A 23,213-nucleotide genomic window follows, 5' to 3' on the forward strand; every position below is an offset into this window, starting at 1 on the left:
ACCCACAGTTACCAGTGGAGAATTCCAGAAGTATTCCAGGATTTTAATACTCTACAGATGCTTTAATTGGATTTCCCCAGGACGATGTCTGTTATTCTTGAGGAAATACAGGAATAATAATTTTTCCTGAACATCTATGAATTTTTTTATGTCTTCCTTCACTTTTCCCTCTGTTTTCTAAAATGTCTCCCAGTTTTCTGTAATTAGGAATGAGATTTGCAGCTAAACTGAGGGAGTGTGGACTGGATGATCAGGTAGTGAGATGGACTGTGAACTGGGATGGCTGAAGGAAAGAAGCCAGAGAGTCATGGTCAGTGGGGCAGAGTCTAGTTGGAGGTCTGTATCTAGTGGGGTGCCTCAAGGATCAGTACTAGCACCAGTTCTATTCAGTATATTCATCAACGACTTGGATGAGGGAATAGAGTCCACTGTCAGCAAGTTTGCTGATGACACTAAACTGGGGAAGTGGCTGACACACCAGAAGGCTGTGCTGCCATCCAGAGAGACCTGGACAGGCTGGAAAGCTGGGCGGGGAGAAATTTAATGAAATATAACAAGGGCAAGTGTAGAGTCTTGCATCTGGGTAGGAACAACCCCAGGTACCAGTATAAGTTGGAGAAGGATGTATTAGAGAGCAGTGTAGGGGAAAGGGACCTGGGGGTCCTGGTGGACAGCAGGATGACCATGAGCCAGCACTGTGCCCTTGTGGCCAGGAAGGCCAATGGCATCCTGGGGTGTATTACAAGGGGGGTGGTTAGTAGGTCCAGAGAGGTTCTCCTTCCCCTCTACTCTGCCCTGGTGAGACCACACCTGGAATATTGTGTCCAGTTCTGGGCCCCTCAGTTCAAGAAGGACAGGGAACTGCTGCAGAGAGTCCAGCGCAGGGCAACAAAGATGATGAAGGGAGTGGAACATCTACCGTATGAGGAAAGGCTGAGGGAGCTGGGTCTCTGTAGCTTGGGAAAGAGGTGACTGAGGGCTGACCTCATAACATTTATAAATATATGAAGGGTGAGTGTCATGAGGATTGAGCGAGGCTCTTCTCAGTGACAACCAAGGGTAAGACAAGGAGCATGGGGTACAATCTGGAACACAGAAGGTTCCACTTAAAATTGAGAAGAAACTTCTTCTCAGTAAGGGTAGCAGAGCACTGGAACAGGCTGCCCAGGGAGGTTGTGGAGTCTCCTTCTCTCAAGACATTCAAAACCCGCCTGGACGCCTTCCTGTGTAACCTCATCTAGATGTTCCTACTCCGGCAGGGGGATTGGACTAGATGATCTTTTGAGGTCCCTTCCAATCCCTAACATTCTGTGATTGCTGCTGCTTTCAGCAAAGCAGTGAATGTCTCTTCTCACAAATAAAAGAGAAACTTCTCCCACTGAGACTGACACAGTTTTCATGTGAGGCGAAACAAGGTTGCCCTCAATGGAAATTATGACCACCTACTTCTAGTTACTTCTGTAGGGAGAGTAAAATGTGAATGAATTAAGTCAGGACAGAGTTGATGGTTGGGGCTATGCTAGCACATAGGACAAAACCATAGAGAGGGGGTCAGGAGAGCATGTGAAGTAAGATGGAGGTCAATGGAGGGTGGACTGTGTGTGGGTGAGAGTCAGGTTGTGCGTTGTACAAAAAAATGTGAGACAGAGGAACTGCAAGTGCATGAGATCGATGGGAAAGGGAAGAAAATACACGGGGCAAGAGCACACTCAAACAAAATTAAAGCAACCTTCAGAAACTGGAAAGGAGTGGGAAGGTGCTTACAGCTATCCCTTATGTACAGCAAGTAGGAAAAACCTGGTTGCATGTGTGTCTGCAGCTAAGTTGAATTGCAAGCTTGAGATTCAGTCTTCCTGGGATGAAAAATAAAAATCAGGAGGCAGGTAAAGTATGTATTTTGAGGATGTTGTGATGCCTAAATTATTTTTTTAGTCTGATTCATGGCTTTGAGTATCTGCAGTTTACAATACCGAAAATGTAAAATCTTTCTTAAGTATGTAGCAGTAGAGAATGAGCGCTCTCCAATTTTTTTTTGTCTGTCTCAGTGCATATTTGTGTTTTGCTTCTTTAATACCTCAGTAGTTCAAACTCATTTATGCTATAATCCCAGTAGTAAATGGTAGAGAGGAAATTGCCAGCTTTCAATCCTGCTGAACCTTTTCCTCTCAGTGCCAAGTGATTGTATTAGAAATTACTGAAAGGTTTCTTGTGATGAGAGAAATTACTGAACAGATTGCATATGAATTTTTCACTAGACACATAAAATTGGTAAAATGCAAACATTTTGAAGTCTTTACAGATGAAGCACAAGAATGTGAGTCTTTTGCTTATAGAGGAGCACAGTTCATCATTTACTGAGGCTTTACAGAGCAGAAATAATAATGTATCTAGTGAGCCTAACACTAATCTAATTTATGTTGTACCTATATGTTGGTAAAAACTGGAGTAATACCACTTCTACAAGGCAATTTTTTGCTGGGGTATTAGAATCACTCTTTAATGTCACGTATATTGATGATTCAGGATGCCTCATGCTTAATAAACATGCAGGAACGTAAGAAACTAAAAAGAAGTTTTCCTTTGTGAAATAACTCCTTTCCAACAATTTCTTTCCTCTTAGTCCGTTGCCTCTTAGGGCTTCTTTAGTCATCAAAATGGGATCTGGCTCTGCAATTTTTCCTTCTCTCCTGGAAAGACCTTTTGCTCCCTGATGCCTTGTGACCCTCCACTTCTCTCCACACTCCTTATCTTAGCCCCAGGATGTGGTGTTCACACACACACCGCTATGGACTGCAAGCTCCTGCTTAGGGAACAAAGGAGAAATGCAGCTTTTTGCTATTTTATAGCTCACCTCAGATTGCTCCCTGGCAAGTATAAAGGTTAAGGCTGTCCCAAAGGTACTGCAGGGCACACTGATGAGCAGGAGTGGTTTTGTCCCGCTACCAGCCCCATGATGTCAGGGGAAACACCCTGGGCAATGCAGTCCTCATACTGCTGCACAGGTGCTGAACCACCGTTGTGCCTCACTGGCGTGCTGGCATGAAGCTAAAACGCCCACAAAGAGGAAGAGAAAGGAATAAATCCAGCACTGCCCAAGCAGCAAGGCTCGGGGCAGCTTACTAAAAAGAGAATTTCTGGGAACACATTCCGGATTCTGCTGTTACTTCATTTGCTGCCTTGCTGGTGGACAGAGGACTGGTTGTTCACTGTGGTCTCATCCTGCTCCTGCTGCAGTCACTGGCAAAATTCCTCTCAGCCTCGAAGAACACAAGATAAGACTCGTGTCCCTGCTATCCCATCCATCTGTTTCCACACCTGTGTTTACACAGGCTTCCCTTCATTCAGCAACCCAGACGTGTGTTCCAGGAAATTATAAGCCCTTTTTTCTGTTTTTAGCAGACACTGTGTTATTGCTGAAGGAATGCCGATATTGCTAGGGAAATCCAAACCGAGTGAGTAAGAAGTGTAGGTATATTTTTATGAATTAGGTCTAGGGGTCCCACAGAGATTTAATTGTGTTTGCAGTTGGTGGGGGCTTTTCAGATCCTGTAGGTAAATGTGCAATAAGTCATGGTATCCAATTTGTGATGTGTCCATTGCAGTTTCTTCTCCCCATTGTTTTTTTCTACTTTTTTCCACCCACTGAGAATCCTAATGGTATCATGCCCTTGTAGTCATCCAATAAATCAATTTGTAGACTAACTAATACTCCTATTGCTTTGTTTTTTTTTTTTTTTCTATGAGCCTCCAGGTATGATGAACCTGAGGAAGTGCCTGTGATTTTTTAAAACTGTTTATGATATATGTAAGAGAGTTGCTGCGTGTGAATATCAATAAGAAAATGTAATGGTCTACCTTTTGCATTGTAAGAAGAAACAAATATATGGCTTATTTTACTTAGTCAAAGGCACGTGTCACTAATTTTGCTGAATATCATCATCCATATACCAAAATCATATATAAATCAGATTCTCATCCTCATTTTCCCAGAATATGTCCCAGAGACATATTGTCGCACTTTTCTTTTTTTGAAAATGTAGTTCATAGAATACTTTAGATTTTTAAATGTTTTATTTTGCTTAAATTATTTAATACCATTTTAACAGTTATCCTTCTGCACTTGAAATTCTAACAAATTGTATCTTACATTTGCTTCAGCTTGTAGAAGGCCAATTAGACAGAACTTCCTTGACCTACCTATTATTTGTAGAGCTTTTCCCCGTTTCAGAACAGCAACTGTCAGTATATTTTAGACCAGTGCAGTGGAAAATAATACCATGGGAAATATTGAGTCACTTTAGATTATATTTTGCCACTTATTTTTTTTCTGGGTACACTCTAGGTACTTCCATTTGATAGACTGCTTTTGAAGATTTGGAGTGTATTACTTCATATAAATAGAGAAAATGCTGAGAAAGTGCCTGGCTGCTTACTGCTTTACACCTGGACAATATGATACAATATATAGTTTCACATTTTGCAAAAATACTGCATATGCCCACTACTTTTTCAAGGCAGTGGTGAATTAGTGGTCTCTCAGTCTTCATACTCCAATCCAAATAATTAATTGTAAAGTAGCCTCCCTGAGGTGTGATTATTCACATTCTTAATGGCAAGTACACAACGAAATGCATTAGGGAGCAGGATCTCCAGATCTCCATACCAACTCATTCGTAAAATACTTTTCAGGTGAACAGTACAGAACATTTTCCTGGAAGTATTGTCTGCAAGAGATCCTAAAACCAAAATGTCTTCCTGGCACAAACTAGTCTGCCATTTTGAGGATACATTTCCTCATGATATAGTATAATTTCTTGTTCTGAATTATGTTCTTCTCTTGACACCATATTTTATACAGAAAATACTATGCAGTCAGAAGGACTTCTTGCTATTCAGACAGAATATTATTTTTAGAAGTCTAAGAGACTTTTTAAGAAGATAGAATGAAAATAATTTACTCTGATATGCTAAAAGGTAGAAGTGGGTCTGGGTTTAGGAGATTTTTAAATAGGAAATGTAAATGTATTTAACAATACTGATGATAATAATTTAATTAATAATTCTTGATATCTAAACAACATAGTCTCCAAACCAAATTATAATTATGATTCTCTGAATTCATGAACACTATAAATTTTTAATTTGATAATTATACCTAAGAGAATTAGACACAATCAAAATATCTCATCAGCATAGCCTAGAAATCTGACGTGGCCAACACAGATAAACAAGAAGGTGATTTTGCAAGTACCATCAGTTTTACACAGTAGAATTTAAACTAAATATTTGAGTTTAGATTAAATATTTAACCTAAATATTTAATTCAGAACTGACAGTCTCTGATCATTGTTTTAATAATTTAATGGAAAAAAATGAAGTGCAATATTTTTACAGTCCACTTAAATTCGAGTTGAATAGTTCAATCTGTAACTGTTATTGTTTGCCAAATTCAAGATGACAGGAGCATAACACTGAATACATAAGGAACTAAGTGGCTCTTTTCAATGGGGAATAGGCATCCATGTGAACAAAAGTAGGCATAAATGAATCAAACAAAGTCATTTTTGACCTTCAACCCAGCCAGTATGAAAGCAAAATAAAATTAGTTTTTACAAGATAATAAATAGACTATCTTAGTCTCTCTTGATAGAAAGAATGTTTCATTAAAGTAGAATAAAAATGTATGGATGCTCTTTTATAAATTACATTGAAGATAAAGTAAGAACTTGCATTTCTGTTTTATATAATGATCCTAAGCTGCTGTTCTATCAAACAGAGATTTCTCAGAAGAATTTGAGTTAATAAAAAATAGGCAGGTTGTAAGTAATGATGTTGCTGGCCTCTGTTTCCTCTAGTCAGGAAAAACTGACCACAACTGTTTTCAGTACCTTCAGATAGGGGGAAAAAAAAAAAAAAAAAAGCAAAACAAAACAAAAAACAAACACAAACAAAAAACAACGAGACAACACCAACAAAAACATGCACAGCTCAGGATGGGATATGAAATGTCTCTGGGCAGATAACAATTTTATAAAGACAATTGTATTCTAACCATGTATATTTGGCTGTCTTTCTTGATGTAAAAGTAATTGTAAAAACAGTCTTTCTGAAAATAACTAAATCATACTGTCAATACGTATTAAGCATATTACATTGAGATATGCCTAATAGCATATCACCATTAACTACAGGAAAAATGAGAACTTAAAAACATCCAGTTATATATCAGTCTTGTAAAAAAATTGTGGATGTCATTAGAGAATGGCTAAAATAGATTGACTTAGTACATCGAAATGTGCCTTGAAAATTAATGTATGCCCAAAATGTCTTTTTCTATATCAACATTTACTTATATCATGGTAGATAATGTTTTGAAGGCTTGTTTTAATGAATTTCATATGTAAGTAATAAGAGGCCTGTTCTGAATAAGTCTCAAAGCATCCAGATGTTATCACACTGCTTTTCTCAGACCTTCTAGAAAGTAGTGCATTAAACCTTATTCAAGGAAACAAACTGATAGAAATTGTTTCCCCTGGCAAATTTGTGCCATCTCCAATGAAATAAATGTACCTCTCTGCCAATTAGAAATACTATTAGAAAAAAAAAAAGAAAAATAGAACCTCTCTGATTAGACCACTTACTGTACCAAACATTTGACATATATGTGTATATATAGAAGTTAAGCAAATGAAGGCTTGAGAGGGAGATGTTTAGGGAAGAGAAAAATGGAAGGAAATATAGCAAGAGAGCTAATGGTCTTTCACCTGTTTTTTTAATCAGGCAAATGGTTATGAAGTGCCCATCATGTATACTTGTCTCCAGCTGCTTCTAACTCATCTATTTTAAAGATTCCTTCTTGCCTTGGGGTGGCTTTGGAGACAAACTCTCCTTTTTCCAAATGTGGGGATTGTGTCCAAAGGATAGCAATCTGTATAAAAGGGACTGGTATATTACTGTTTGTATTGGGTACTGATTTCCCTTGTCATCTACTTCTTTTTCCTGCTGACCATTTCCTGCCTCAAGAAGACTGAAACTCCTATTATTAATATTGACTATTACCCCATAGTATCATGTCATCCTCAAACATAGAAGCAAATATAATTTTCAGTTGCCATTGCATTCTCTTCTTCTCATGATACATGTGGGACACCTTCATAACTGAGAAGTTATCTCAGCCAGTAAAGGTGCGGACAAGCAGGGACAGATTATAGCAAACAAGAAGTGTGTTCCTCACTTGCAATGAGGGGACAATTCCACAAGTCAGTAAGCATGAGTCTCTGTCTTACTCAGTGAGCTATATTTCTTGCTGGAGCACATATTCTATTTATTTTATTTGTCCTGTTAAATTAAATAATACAAAAAACACCAATGAACATGCTGAGAACTCATGTGTCAGGGTCTTCAGAGTCAGAAATTTCAAGGGTCTTCAGAGTCAGAAATTTCAAATGATTGCAAACAGGCTATAAAAAATGTGAAATAAACTAACCTGGGATTTGGTTTGGTTTGGTTTGTTGTTTTGTTTTGTTTTGTTTTGTTTTGTTTTGTTTTGTTTTGTTTTGTTTTGTTTTGTTTTGTTTTGTTTTGTTTTAATAGGATAACTATATAAGGGCAACACCTATCACAAATAGATAAATTTTAATTAGGTTTATGTAAATAATTAAAAAAGTTACAGGAGACTGAAACTGAGCCATTAAAGAAGCTGTTTTGGACCCTTAATTGTAATTGTCCATTTTCAGTCCTTCTTCAAAATAGTAACCACTCAGCAGTATATCCAGGCATCCTTCATGAACCCTCTCTCTAGCTGATGAACCCAGACACCTGAAAACAGCTTTACAGACAATTGTTGTTGGCAGGTTTTAAATGAAGAGGTCATACAGGTAGTGTCTGCTATTGCTCACTTTGACAAACTCAGACTGTCTTGTCTGCAATTCCATATTTAGTGGAGGTTTGTGCAGCTTTCTTTTGGACAGCCCAGATTACAAACGTGGCAGTAAAGGGTAGCAATTGTCTCCATTTTCTTTTCTTCTTACGTTGTCTCCTTTATAGCAGGAATGCTCCTGTTGAGCAGTAACTGTATTTTAAGGTTTCTTAAATACAGGACTCAATGCAGAACTAAATGTTACCTGAGCTTTTCAGTTTCCATGCTAAAGATCTAGTCTGGATTTGGGACCTATCACTTTTTTTTTTTTTTTTTAATTTCTTCCACAATTGTGACTAACGTGAATGTAAATACAGTTTTACAAAACAGCTAGAAAATAAAATCTGCATAGCTATGTGGCATAGCATTTAACATCTTTTTTTTTTTTTTTTTTAATAGATTGCTGGAAGTCATCTGATTGGTATAAGCTACATTCTGACTAATCATAAGACCTGGTGCTAGTAATTTTAGTACCTATAACAAAAAGCAGCATATGCCTGGATCCTCCATTTTGTGCACTAGTGATAATATATCAAAAGATAAAAAGAATACATGAAAACTTAGAGAAAAAAATAGGTACATGCATTTGATGTTTTCCAGAGTTTAATAAACAAAAAGGAGACAGAACTGCAGAAGTACATGTTAAAGCAATAACAATTTTATCATATGAAACAGCTTTTCCCTCTTAGAGAAGGATGATTCAACATGAAACTAGGAAATTGCTCCATTTCTAAAAGAATAAGGTGTCTAGAAGCTTACTGGTTCTGTTTGTTTGTTTGTTTGTTTTAAAGACTTGAAGTTTATATAGTCCTTTCCTGAAGAAAAAATATCACTCACATTAGCTGTTGTAAAGCTGAGAGCAGAGTATGCTGAGCTGAAGGTCTCTTCCTGTGACTGGCACACCAACAAAGTGCCCACTACCTAGTTTCTGGTCAGTGGACAACTTCAGTATCTTGAAGGAAATCAAGAACTGTTGATCTTTGCACCATACCAAAGAGTTGCTGTTATGAAGAGTTACATTAGAAAAGAAGAATAACCTAAACCTGGTAGTTCTGAGAAACTTGCTCTGAAGATTTACAAGATGGGTGGAGGAAAGAGGAATCTGGACCGGCTGGATTGATGGGCTGTGGCCAGTTGTATGAGGTTCAATAAGGCCAAGTGCTGTGTCCTCCACCTGGGTCACAACAAACCCAGGTAGGGCTACAGCCTTGGGGAAGAGTGGCTGGAAAGCTGCCTGGCAGAGAGGGATCTGGGGGTGTTGATTGACAGCAACTGAAGATGAGCCAGCAGTGTGCCCAGGTGGCCAAAAAGGCCAACAGTGTCCTGGCTTGTGTCAGGAATAGTGTGGCCAGTGGACTAGGGAAATTATTATCCTCTTGTACTCTGCGCTGGTGAGGCTCCACTTTGAATCCTGTGTTTTGTTTTGAGCCACCCACTACAAGAAAGACACCGAGGTGCTGGAGAGAGTGCAAAAGAGGCGACAAAGCTGCTGAGGGGCCTCGAGCACAAGTCTAATGGGGGGCAGTTGTGGCAGCTGGGGCTGTTTAGCCTGGAGAAAAGGAGACTGAGGGGAGAATTTATCACTGTCCACAACTGCCTGGAAGAAGGTTGTAGCATGGAGGGTGTTGGTCTCTTCTCCCAGGTAGCAAGTGACAGGATGGTAGAAAATGACCCCAAGCTGCACCAGGGGAGGTTTAGATTGGATATTAGGAAACATTTCTTCACAGAAAGGGTTGTGAAGCATTGGAAAAGGCTGCACAGGGAAGTGGTGGAGTCTCTATCCCTGGAGGATTTTAAAAGACGTAGAGACAAGGTTCTTAGCATGTTTTAGTGCCAAAGTTAGATTAATGGTTGGACTCAATGATCTTGAGGGTTTGTTCCAACCAAAATGATTCTATGAACGAGCTTTTATACATCTAAGTTTTGTTTATAGTAGTTTAGTAACTCATTGCTCTCAGTTAAATAACCAGTATTATAATCAACTGTCCCATTCTCATAAAAAATTCCCAAATACTTTAGACACCCTGACCCAAGCCTTTGAGTTGCTTTGATTTTCCATCTGTCTTCTGCTGCTCAAAGTTACCAGATGGTCTTAATAGCTTCTTGCCCATTTGCACAGCAATGTATATGCCTGCTACAAGATGAAACAAGTTTCCTGCTGAGGAACTAAAGCAATATTCTGCTTTCCTCAGCTGGACAGACACTTACTTCATTAGATCCTGTAATGTTAAATCTGACAGATGATAGGAAACCTGTCAAAGCTTTGGAAAGAGACAGAGCATTTAAAAAACTGTTTTAGTTCAGAAATGCATGGAAAATGCTAATTACTAGGTTGGTGCAAAAGTAATTGCAGTTTTGAACCATGAAATTTAAATCATTATAGCTAGGCTCAAACACATTTTTATTAATCAAAGTAGGAACCATTACAATCAACACATTTTTGCTAACAAGAAATAAGTTTGTTCATTTCTGTAGTGTAAAAATCCAGCCTTCAGGATTTGATGAACTCTTGGAAATTATTTTCTGCATCCTCCTGGTTGTGGAAGCAAAATCGGTTCAACTTTTGAAGTGCTGGTTGTATGATGTACAGTTGGACATTGTTGTGGAGAAGCATCGGCCCCTTTCTGTTGACCATTGCTGGCTGCACATGTTGCAGTTTTCATTGCATCTCATCGATTTGCTGAGCATCCTTCTCAGATGTAGTGTTTTCACTGGGATTCAGAAAGCTGTAGTGGATCAGACCAGCAGCAGACCAACAAACAGTGACCACGACATTTCTGGTGCTAGTTTGACTTTGGGAAGTGCTTTGGAGGCTCTTCTCTGTCCAACCAGTGAGCTGGTCATCGCCAATTGCTGTATGTAATCCAGTTTTTGCTACACGTCACAATCCAATCAAGAAATGATTCATTGTTGTTGCATAGAATAAGAGAAGGAAACACTTAAAAATGACAGTTTTTCTGATTTCGATCAGCTCATGAGGCATGGTTATCGAGCTTTTTCACTTTTCCAGTTTGCTTCAAACTCTAAATGACCATGGAATGGTTGATACTGAGTTCTTTCAGCAGCTTCTCATGTAGTGGTAAGAAGATCAGCTTCGATGATTGCTCTCAGTTGGTCATTGTCAGCTCCCGCTGGCCAGCCTCTATGCTCCTCATCTTCAAGGCTCTTGTCTCCTTTGTGAAACTTCTTGAGTGACCACTGCACTGTACATTATTCAGCAGTTCCTGGGCCAAATGCATTGTTGATGTTGCAACTTGTCTCCACTGTTTTATGATCCTTTTTGAACTCAAATAAGAAAATTGCTCAAATTTGCATTTTGTTTAACGTAATTTCCATAGTCTAAAATAAACAGCAAGTAACAAGTCAGTAGCAAAAAAAAAAAAAAGCAAGAAAAACACATTAAAATTATGCATAACATAACCACATTTATTTAAGAATGTATTCTAATATCAAACGGTAAATTTCAGCAATGAAAAATCCACAATTCATCTTGCACCAGCCTAATATTTTTACTTGATTTTAATTTAGAGAGCACTATATGGCTAATACAATAGTTCTTTATTTGTTACTACAAAAGTAATTTCTGCACTTAGTGAACTTTTGCCTCAATTATGGTCTTTGTGTCCTTGCAAAACTAAGCAGTGTATTTGATAATAATTCATTATATTCATTGTATTTTCTACATATTACTAGATACCATTCTAAGTTAAAAAATATGTTCTGTAGAAACAGGAGCACTTTGGTGAAACAGCTAACTACTGGACTAATAAGTGTTTCCGTTATCAACACAGTTTATCTGTTGGTAGACACAAATTTTCTGCAAGGTAACTTTACATTGTTAGTTTGTTTTTTGAAGTTTTTCAATCTGTAGTCAAATGTTAATGTGACATAGAAAGTTGACTGATTACATTTGGCATATAATTTATATGGAAAATGAACTGACGTCAATGGTAAAGTGCCACACTGTCATATAGACAGTACTCCTTCCCTGGAGACATTCAAAGGCCACCTGGACATTTTCCTGTGCGACCTCACCTAGGCGTTCCTACTCCAGCAGGGGGATTGGACTGGATGATCTTTCGAGGTCCCTTCCAATCCCAAACATACTGTGATACTGTGATACTGCTTCCCGGAGTAAAACAGTGGTTTTCCTAGGTCTACATAAAGTGGAAGGAGGAAATTATTGATAAAGCAGCCAGTCCATATATCCATCCAGCAAGGACTAAGAAAGCAATGCATCATGACAAATGGTGCTAGAGGTGAACCACTCCCACATCCCCAGCAGTTATTTTCTTGGAGGAAAAATATTTAGGAATCACATAGCAGCAGAGGGGTGGGAAAGTTATCACCTTCAGTGACATACCAATGCAGTTCCCAAAAACAATGAACCTGATCTCAGTTGGAACCAAAACTGTGGCCCTTACAAAAGGCCAACTAATTGGTCATCCTGTGGTTATGTCATTCACCTTAACTCATTCAGATTTTCCCGAAATCAGTATTTCGTAGTGCTGTCTTTCAGGTATGTAGAATTTCCTATCCAGTGTTCAGTCACACTGATGCAATAATAAAATAAGGTGTACACATTCCTGTTCTATGAAATACAGGTATGGGCAGGCTTCTTTAGAAATTCATGGTGTTCCAAAAACTGAACCTGATGCTAAAATACTGCCGTACAATCATAGGAACACTTAGGTTGGAACAGGCCTTTAAGATCATCGAGTCCCACCATTAATGCAACATTGCCAAGTCCACTTCTAAACCCTGTCACATGTATGTGTGCAACTGTTATATTGGTGATGGGTTTTGATTATTATACTGATGACTTTTAGACCAGGCTTAGCTTCAAACTTCTATCATTGCATTTTTCAGTCAACATCTTTACAGCAGAAAGTATATGGTGTTTGAGCCCTTTTCCGTGTTTGAGAGCTGCATTGTTCTTTGTGGAAGATCTGATGTTAGCAGAACACAAACTGTGATTTTCACAGACAAATAAATTATATTTGTATTAAATATGGACTGTAAGAACAAATGAATGTTTTTAGCATTGTTTAGGACTTTCAACTGGTCATTTTTCATCAGTGTAGTGATTGGCATTTACTTCAGAATGTTCTAAGGAACAGTTGTCCGAATAGATTAAATAATTGAAGTAAAACTTGCATTAAAACTTGAATTACAGGTTCACTGTAGCCTAATGTATAATCATTAATTGGAGTTGAAGACATTATTTTGTTTGGAAAGGAAAGATAGAATTGTTTCACACTTTGAAAGTGTCAGCATGAAGGCAATGGACCATGCCTACTGCAGATGGGAATGTTAGTGAATAATATGAGGGTGGGAGGTCCTGGAAAAGTTTGCCCATAGAAGCTGTGGATGCTCCACCCCTGGCAGTGTTCAAGGCCAGGCTGGATGGGGCTTTGAGCAACCTGATCTAGTGGAAGGTGTCCCTGCCTATGGCAGGGGTTTTGGAACTAGGTGATGTTTAAGGTCCCTTCCAACCCAAACTGTTATATGATTTTGTGAATATGCTGCTGACACTTTCTTTTTATGCTAATAGAGAACTGATTTTGCCCAAGCTGTTTGAAAAGGGTATGTTCCCTTTGTGTTTCACTGCACACTCCTGTATTACTGTTTGTATTTCATAGTCTGCTCAAATTGATTGAAGATCAAGGAGAGCATAATTGTTGAGGGCACCTTTTCTACTTGATGTCACTAAGAGTTATTTTAAATATATCATGGATATTTTCACTACTTTGTTCCGTTTATAAAATCTATTGTTTCTTTATATGTAATTAAAAAAAATACTTTATTTAAAAGAACACAGGTGTTTGATAGGAACACATTTTGTTATTCTGTGTTCTTCCTCTCTGGACCAAGTAAATGAGATTTAATATATTATATATATATATATCTTTAATATATTATGTCTTATTATTCTTGAGAATGTGTTCCAAACAAATAGCTAATTGATGAAATAAACTTAAATGCAGGACACATACAAGAACATTAGTCTTGTGGCCAGAGTACAAATGACGCTATTGATATGTATAATGAAGAAATACAGATGATGTATCAGTGACTGTAATACAACCCTAATCAGTCAAAAAACACTGCTGAAAATTCATTACAGAGGTATTCATCACATGGTTCTTTTTCTGTCAAAAGGTTGTAGTTCATGTTTTGAATGAGACCATTCAACTGGGCTTGAGAACACAAGGTTTTCCCTTCTTCCTGAGCAGACAAGCTCCATGGTGGCAGTCCCTGATTATTTTCTAGGCACTAGAACATTTGTCATATCTTTTCTGACCCACCCATTATCATATCTAACTAGAAGACCCTATTGTGGCTGTTAAGAGCATTCCAAAAAGATATTCTTCAACCATAAATTGTAGGTGGACAGGGTTTGCAGAATACAATATATAGCTTTCAATATTCTTTCCATTCTCCTTACTTGACAATAATAGAAGATGAAAGAAAGGGAAAAATTGTTACATTTATTGCAGTAATGTCCATGAATTCCGTGGTTCCATTGTCCAGTGATGATATCTAGTATAATCTCTTATTGCTTCTCCTTTCTTTTTGAAGTAATCTAAAACACAGTGTTCTAGATTAATAATGCTGAAAATGGTACTTTCTCAATTTTTTTTGCACTCTTCACAGAATCATGGAATCATTTGAGCTGGAAGAGACCCTCAGGATAATTGAGTCAAACCATAACCTAACTCCAGCACGAAACCATGTCCCTAAGAACCTCATCTAAATACCTTTTAAACACCTCCAGGGATGGTGACTCCACCACTTCCCTGGGCAGCTTGTTCCAATGCCTGACAACCCTTTTCATTAGGAACTTTTCCCTAATATCCTATCTAAACCTCCCCTGGTGCAACCTGTGGCCATTTCCTCTCATCCTGTCACTTAGTACTTTGGAAAAGAGACCAACACCCTCCATGCTACAATCTCCTTTCAGGTAGTTGTAGACAGCAATGATAAGGTCTCCCCTCAGCCTCCTTTTCTCCAGACTAAACAGCCCCAACTTCCTCAACCGCTCCTCATGAGGCTTCTTCAGAATCCTTGGGATCCATAGTCAACCTTTTTGTTTGGGGGGGGGGCATGTGGTGTTTTCTAAACTCAAGTACTTTATTTGTTGAGTGCAACAGAAGATTTCTCCTTATGTCTCTAGCACTGTTTGCAGCAATTTAAATGACAAATACTGAAAATCAAGGTTTGGCCATCAGTCATACAGATTTTCCAGCTAGTTAAGTTATCTCTAAATTCAACCATGTATTGTAAACCTTCATTCTTTGTCAGATCTAAAGAATACCTTAGGAAATGGAGCGGGAATTCAGTGCATTTAACTTCTCCCTGTGGGCAAGATGTCCTTCTCACTCTGTTAACTAAAATGCAGTGAGTTCAATTGAAGGAGAAAGGGTCAGGGTGAGCTAAGGAATAGAGGAGGAGAGGACTGACTTCTGTTAGACCTCACCAGCCCTTTACAGTAAACTGTCATTATTTCATGGGCATCAAGTTATGTCAGCGACATTAGGTCAAGACTCTTACAATACCCATTATTCTCTATGACTTCTCCCCAAAGCTGTTGGGGTTTAAGTACATTCTGTGCTAGTAGTGGTCCCATGTTAATGTACTTTGATTTACCCACTATTATTTAAGCATCTTAGCCCCCAAGCCTTCAGGGTTAGGTGGCATGTGGAAATACTTCAACAAGAAGTATGAGATGGAAAACCATCACGGTTCTTTACATCCTAGATTAATACAAAATGTATTTTGTTAAAGACATACCAAAAAAACTGAACCAAACAAAAAAAAAAAAAAAAAACAAACAATGCTAGTACTTTATAGATCCGAAGTAAAGCCCACATAATTATGGGTTTTTTTGCTAATGAAGAATATTTGTTTTTCCATACTTGAGAATGATGGTTTGAAAGAGATTGAGAATAAAGCAGTGTAGGACGCGGTTTCCTAACTAGTATTTAAATATGAACAGGTATGAACCCACTGCTCTTGACCGCTAAAACTGGGTAGGGAAATGATCACCCTGCCTGAGCTCAAGAATTGTTCATTTTTCTAAGGGTGTTCTTATTCTGCAGCTTGAAAATGGCATCAACTCAAATATGTCTTTTACAATTGAATTTTAAATTTTTTGTATTTTAATATAAATAAATAAATATTCTACTCTATATGTTTTGCTGTTACAAGCCTTGGCCACTGACTTTCACCTTTATCCAGTAATCCTCTTCCTGTGGGTTTGGGAATCAGCAGTCACAAGTCTTGGGCTCTTTCTTGGGACTCTGCATATGTGTTTGGTCTCTTATGTTCCAGAATGATGAGTTCCTGTTGGAGGCACTTGCAGAGAAAGATTAATCAAATGAATTAAGCAGAGATTAAAAGGGTTGTGTTGTTTAGCCTAATGAGGAAAAAAAAAAAAAAGTTTAAGATCAGAAGTTTACTCTCCCAAAATACCTAGGACATGATACCCAAGGAAACAGAAGGTATTTTCATGCTTTAAGCATTCTTTCTTATAACAGCTCTTATATTAAAGTATCATTCATTATATCATGTATTAAATTAATTTAGTAAAACTGGTACATGATTAATCAAGCATGATTAAGAAATTGTTCCTTTATGTCAGCTGGATATTTAAAAAAAAATCAATAGAATCATTTGCGTTAATTGAGTCAACTTGTTGTGTTTGATAACTGATGCGTCATTTCTTGTAACTTAAAGAAGAAATTTTTTTTAAAGGCTTGATAAAATGAGTCCAAACTGAGAAAACCTATAAGCTGGGCTTTTAAAGGACATTAGTTGTTTTTTTCAGAGTAGCAAAAATAGAATCAAACACCTTCAGAATTGTCCCTGCAACTTTGCATAAACAGCAATAGAAAAAATGCTGCTGAGTACTGAATTATTACTTGTTAGCACTAAGTCACTTCCTAGCTTTTAAGTTTCACACGGTTCACTAACTTCTTTGTTTTCTGTGTGTGTTGAATTTTTCTTCTCCCAGAGATTTGCCTTTTGACCAAGGGCCGTCGAACTGCCAGTGTACGAGCAGATACATACTGTCGCCTGTATTCTCTCTCGGTGGACAACTTCAATGAGGTTCTGGAAGAGTACCCCATGATGAGAAGGGCCTTTGAAACAGTGGCGATTGATAGACTTGACAGGATAGGTATTACTTTTTTTTTCCATATTTGGGATTCTTGAAACCTTTCTAACTTTTCCTCAAGTTGCTGGATAAAATACTCAAATTCAGCTGTTCCTAAAAGTTTTGTTTCTATTACACTGCAGTAAATGCTCTGTTGATCTATGAATAGGACATATGTCCAGACAAGAAATTCTGCAATCACACTTTTAGAAAACTCTCATACTCCTCTGAGGATTATTTTGTGTACCTCAGTTATGATTAGTATTACTTATTAATTCAGTGTATTTCTTTTGCTGCCCTCAGCACTTCGTAGGGTTTATGCTGTTTCATGAGCAGATAACATTTTCCTACATACATTCTTCACAGAGTACATCTATAATGCTGGGAAGAGCTAATGCCTCTCAGCACTCACAAAACATGCATTTGTTGAAGTGAATCAATCCTTTGCAGCAGGGCTCTCATTTTCCTCACAACATGGGCTCTGATAACATCAATGTCTGCTTACTGGCATTACTCAGATCTGCTTGCAATCAGAAAAGCGGGTCAGTGATACCCATGTGAAAGGCGGAAGGATATGGCAGATCATCAAGACATGGTGTGCAAAGTCTGTTGTTGTGCAGACATTATGGACCTCTCTAATAAGACTTACTAGGTAAAATATACAGTCTTTGGTCAGGAGAAGTGCACTCTGATCATCATTATTGACACTGGTTTTAAAATGCAACTGTGCATAAAAAAATCATTAATCCTATTTAGTGGTGTTTCCTCAAATTCACAAAAAAACCTACAGTGTAAGGATTCTCCTACGTCAGTCTTTCTCAATACAGTTACATCTGCCGTTTCTTTGAAGTGAAGACAGAAAGAACTGCAGGGCATTGTTGATGTGTTGTCTATTCTAAGCTGAAAATGTGACTTAGAAGAAAACATTTTTTCTTTAATATAGCAAGATTTAAAAAATAAAATACGAGTATACAGGTTTCCAGTATTTAATAGACCTGTTTTATTTTCTTGCAGATTGTGAACACTCAGTGCATTTATCAAGACTTTTCAAACTCTTAAAATTTGTCTCTCAAGACTCTCTGGAAATGTAGTCCAACTCTAAGTAATATGTGCTTAAATAATATTGGTAGTAAAGTCTAGCCTGCTCTTGCAGTAGCAATCCTATCTGAAGTGCTGTGTTTACAATATGAAATCTACACAGGACGAAAGATAAAACGTGAACCATTTTATCTGAGAAAGAAACAGTTGAGTACAGTTGTGTTCCTGTGTGTCTGGTGGCACTGAGTGGTGTGTACATCTTGCAGACACTGAGAGCATCAAGCAGGCAGTAGGACTCAGTGTACCACAGTTGCTATTGTGCAAGCAGGTGTCACATTTTCCGTGAGTTCATATTCGTTCACAAACCTTTAAAAAGATGATTTCTTGCAAGCTAGTGGTCACTGGTTACTAATGTCTAATAATTAGTTCCATGGAATGTACTAAAAGGCAAGTGTATTTATGACTTATGTAACGATTCAGTGGGAATGAGGACAGTTTTGCAACACGAGAAAAGATATACATGCAGAACCGGATGGCTTTTTCCACTCTGTTGTTTGGTAAATTACCATGGTAACATTTTCAGAATAATTTTAGTAATAACAATGTACTACAAGTGAAGAGGCACAGGAAGTCCAGGTGTCTTTGAGCACAGTGGTGTTTAATAAGTGTCAGCATTATTAAACCAGGCTGACACAGAGAGAGGGGACTGTATGTGCCAGAGGCCGGTGTGGGTTGCTGCAGTGGTGCCCAGAGTGGCACAGCCCATTGCAGTAGGCTCGTGGCCCAGCTGTGGCCCTACTCAGCCCACTGGTTGCTGAGGCTTTTACAGTATATATCCCTTGGTGATGGAAGCTGAAATATGAAGTCAGAGCGGGGGTCTTCCCCTGCATGTCAGGCTCACTAACTCTTCTGCCTCTCTGTGAAGGGAAGAAGAACTCGATCCTCCTGCAGAAGTTCCAGAAGGACCTCAACACCGGGGTTTTCAACAACCAGGAGAATGAAATCTTGAAGCAGATCGTGAAGCATGACCGGGAAATGGTGCAGACCATCGCCCCAGTGAGCTTGCAGCAGATGCCTGCCCTGAACTCCAGCACCTCCGCCTCGTCGTCACGCACCAGGACACAGTCTCCTCCCGTGTACACGGCCAGCAGCCTGTCCCACGGAAACCTGCACTCCCCATCACCCAGCACGCAGACACCCCAGCAGGCCGTCGTCCTCTCGCCCTGCTCCTACACCACCGCAGTCTGCAGCCCGCCCATACAAAGCCCTCTGGCTGGCCGAACTTTCCAGTACGCCTCACCGACCACCTCGCAGCTCTCCCTCATGCAGCAGCAGCCACAGGCGCCCCAGCAGCCCCCCAGGGCCACGCAGAAGAACGAGGTCCACAAGAGCACCCAGGCCCTCCACAACACCACCCTGACCCGGGAGGTGCGGCCCCTCTCCGCCTCACAGCCTTCCCTGCCCCATGAGATCTCCACCCTGATCGCCCGGCCTCACCCCACTGTGGGGGAGTCCCTCGCCTCCCTCCCACAGCCCACTCCTGGCCCCGGCGTGCCCCCAGCCAGCCGGGCCACCGTCCCTCAGCGGGTCTCTCTCTTCCGACAGATGTCCTCGGGAGCCATCCCTCCGAACCGGGGGGCCGCGCCGCCCCCGGCCACCCTGCAAAGGGATTCTTCCACAGTCTTAAGCACAGAGCCCGAGGGAGACAAACCGCGGTTCGCCTCAAACTTATGATTCCTGGTAACTGTGAGCAACAGACTTGAGACAAACCGAGCACCATCCCCAGAACTGTTTTAGCCTGTTTCCTAATGTACCCCAGCAGTCTACTATGAGAAAAATACTTTAGACAGCTTTCCCCCACATAACGAATGTAAAAATTATATATATATAAAATATATATATATCAAAAAAAAAAAAAGGAATTTAAAAAACTTGTTTGAATTCATGTCTTCCTTTCTTGTAACCATGTAACCAGCTGTAATGTTACTTATTTTAAGTGTGTCAACTTTAAAATCATTCTAATGGGGATTCCTCTGTTTGATGGTTGCTATTTTCATGGGGAAATTATCAACACAGTAGCAAACTTCAAACAGATACATTATTTTTAAACAATCTAACACATAGCACTGACTGAGTGATACTCTGAAGCTTTTCATTTATTGAATACACCTTGTTAATTTATTGTTAATTCCCATTGCATTTCGTGTGTTAGCATTTTCCGTTGAGAATTAGATTGGAAAGGAAAAAAATTGCGAACACCTGCAGTCGAAAGGCTGACAGTAGCACTCCTCTGGACAGGTTGTAACCTCATGACATGTCAACCCTTCTTTTTTTTCAGAAAACTGAGTGGACTTCGATCTTCACATTGCTAAAGACTTTTACAAAGACTATCGCCATTGTAAATAATTTTTAGACCAAAACAAAAATAGCTGCTGTGTGGTGTACCATTGCAACGTCTTTGTTTAGGAATTTAGGTTCCGCTTTTCACTTCAAAATTTACAGTTTTAAAATTTGTTAAAGCTAAGTGCAACACAACTGTTAAATTGTAATGCAATGGCTTAAAACCTGCAATGTTACTTTTACAGGCAATGTTTTATGCAAAATTGTACGCTTGATCCTGCAAACCGCTTCTACTTCACCAATACCATCACTTTTCTTCTCCTTGCCCTCAGTAGTATCTGAGAATATTCCATGCATGCTTTGAGGAGAAAAAAAAAAAAAAAAAAAAGACAATAAAAATAGGTTTGGTCAGCCGTTGTAGGAAAAGGCTTTATGGTATCTTAGAAAATAATAACCATTCATTAATTGTGTCTACCTTAAAATTCCTGTGATGCTGACTTTGAATCGCTGGTTTAAGTCTAGAAGTGAGATTTTTCATTTAAATAATTATTTGTAAACCACAGCTTGATTTAGACTTTCAGGTGCTTTCTCTGTCTTCACTGTAGTTTTGTAGTTGACTGTGGTGTTAATTTACGAAAATAAATATAATATAGCATCAAGTCTGTCTGGAAATGCACGATTTGCTCTGTGTATATTCTTATTAAATGGATAGTATATCCTAAGGCATGTAGTGTCAAACATAGCCATAGGTACAAGGTTTATTATTTTTTATGTCTTCAAAACAGAAAGGAAACGATGACAGAAAGCAGGGTTGAAGCATACTGTTTTGTGAACATTTTGTTTTGTTTGCTCAAACCTTCACGTTATCCACAAAAAGTTCTTTCATAATCATTTGTGCCTGATTTGTCACATTAAATAGAGATTGAAACTAAACGTGTCATAATTTAACTCATTGAAAAATCAGCATTATGGATGTGATACAAGTGTATATTCTGTTCCTTAAAACCCAGCTGACTCATGTTAAGGAAATTAATGCAAAGAAGTTCTTTTCCCATTAATGCTGAGTTTAATGATGCATGTAAAAATTAAGTAACATCACTAACTACGTAATGCAGTGAATCCAGATGTACTTGAGAGGCAAGTAAATATTCTAAAGCTAACAGAGCTTGAACCCATGCTGCCTGTTATGCCTTTTACCAAAGTGGTACATCAAATAAAAATTTAAAAAAAATCTTCCAGTTTTTGCTGACTCCCACTCATCGGTAAAAATTGATGTAATTAACCCATTAACATGCTGCTGCCATTAATTTAAGTGGCCCAGAGTAGTATATGGGGAAGTGATTGTTTAAAAGTGTTTGGAACATTATGGATACGCTGCAAGACCATTTATTTATCAGTACAATATCCCTTATATTATTTTAATACTAATGAATTATGTCAGTTAATTAAGATCATATACTGATCTTTCAAACTCTTTAAGGTTTACATTTAACAGGAGAAATGGGGTTAGTAGCGAAATATTTTTATATATATTTTTATTTTATTTTGAGCACTATGAAGTATTATTAATTCACGTGGTCTTTCAGTGAAACCATAAATAATTTTTAATGACTTTGTAATAGAGTGGACAATATCTAGGATTTGTATGTTAATTTAAAAAAAAGGTACAGGGTATAAAATTATATACGTATATATATGTATGTATGAATGTATATATACTTAGATTAAGAAACAGATGACTCACATTCCTGTAATATAAAGGTCCATTGCTAGTCTCAGAACTGACCTATTTTCTCTGTACATAACTAAGCCCATAAGTATGAAATCTCACATCTGTACAGGATGAAATGTATTAATGAAAAAGGTTGGATCTTACTGCTGCTGGGAAGACTATAGATCTGATTCTTATAATAACTGTATGATCAGGGATGAGTTAGATTTTTTTCTTTTGTCTTTGCTCAAAGCCATAAATAAATATATATAAAAGATTATTAATAAATTGAAGAAAATATATTAAAAATAAAACCATGAATATTTTTTGGTTCCAATATCTTCATAACTGAGCAAGTTTTGCATTACGATGATAGATAAACTGTTTGCTTTTCTCCTTTCTTTCTTCTGAGCCCCAGAATTGATACGCACCCAATATGGGGAGGTGGGGAAAAAACTGCCTGAGTGATTATGTACACTGTAGGAAAAAAGAGGGCTTCACAATTTAAGGATACTAACTGATTTACTCAAGCAATTCCTAAGCTATATTTCCTTTGTAGATTAGAGGAATTAATTGTGCTAAAAACATTTTCTCCTCAAAAGTCTCATTCAAGCCATTTCCACTAACCTGTAATATTTCTTGAGCACAAACATTTGAAATGGAAATTTCCTTAAATATAAAATTTTAAATATCATGGGGGAGAATCCCAAGTATTGTTGGTGTAACTTATGGAAAATGTATTCTCTCATATTTTCATCATATTTTCATTTTGTCGTACTACATACGTCAATCCCAGATTATTTATTTCTGAACTTGTTCATAATAATTGAGGTTTCAAGGGAACATTGATGTGGAAGTAGCATTCACTAATTACGTTTTAGATTATTATAAACAAAAAAGCATAGCCCATTCAAACTAGTAGTAGATTTTTTTTTTTCATTAATTTTAGTAAAATCACTACAATCCTAGATTGGTAAACTGTGATTTTGAGTAAGCATGAGTAGCTGTATTTTCAAATTGCACCCTAAAGTGTATTGTGAATTCTTTTC

General features: G+C 38.2%; 1 protein-coding gene across 1 annotated transcript in view; it reads left to right on the forward strand.

Moving 5' to 3' along the window:
- The window catches only part of HCN1 (hyperpolarization activated cyclic nucleotide gated potassium channel 1), a 197,818-nt gene extending 175,021 nt beyond the window's left edge, over positions 1 to 22,797 (forward strand). The window contains exons 7-8 of the mRNA XM_065861534.2: positions 16,935 to 17,099; positions 19,039 to 22,797. Of these exons, the coding sequence (XP_065717606.1) occupies positions 16,935 to 17,099; positions 19,039 to 19,847 (974 nt within the window). The 3' untranslated portion in view covers positions 19,848 to 22,797. The remainder of the gene's footprint in view (positions 1 to 16,934; positions 17,100 to 19,038) is intronic.
- The last annotated feature ends 416 nt before the right edge of the window (positions 22,798 to 23,213 follow it).

This window comes from Patagioenas fasciata, chromosome Z (assembly GCF_037038585.1).
Source record: "Patagioenas fasciata isolate bPatFas1 chromosome Z, bPatFas1.hap1, whole genome shotgun sequence".
Taxonomy (NCBI): domain Eukaryota; kingdom Metazoa; phylum Chordata; class Aves; order Columbiformes; family Columbidae; genus Patagioenas; species Patagioenas fasciata.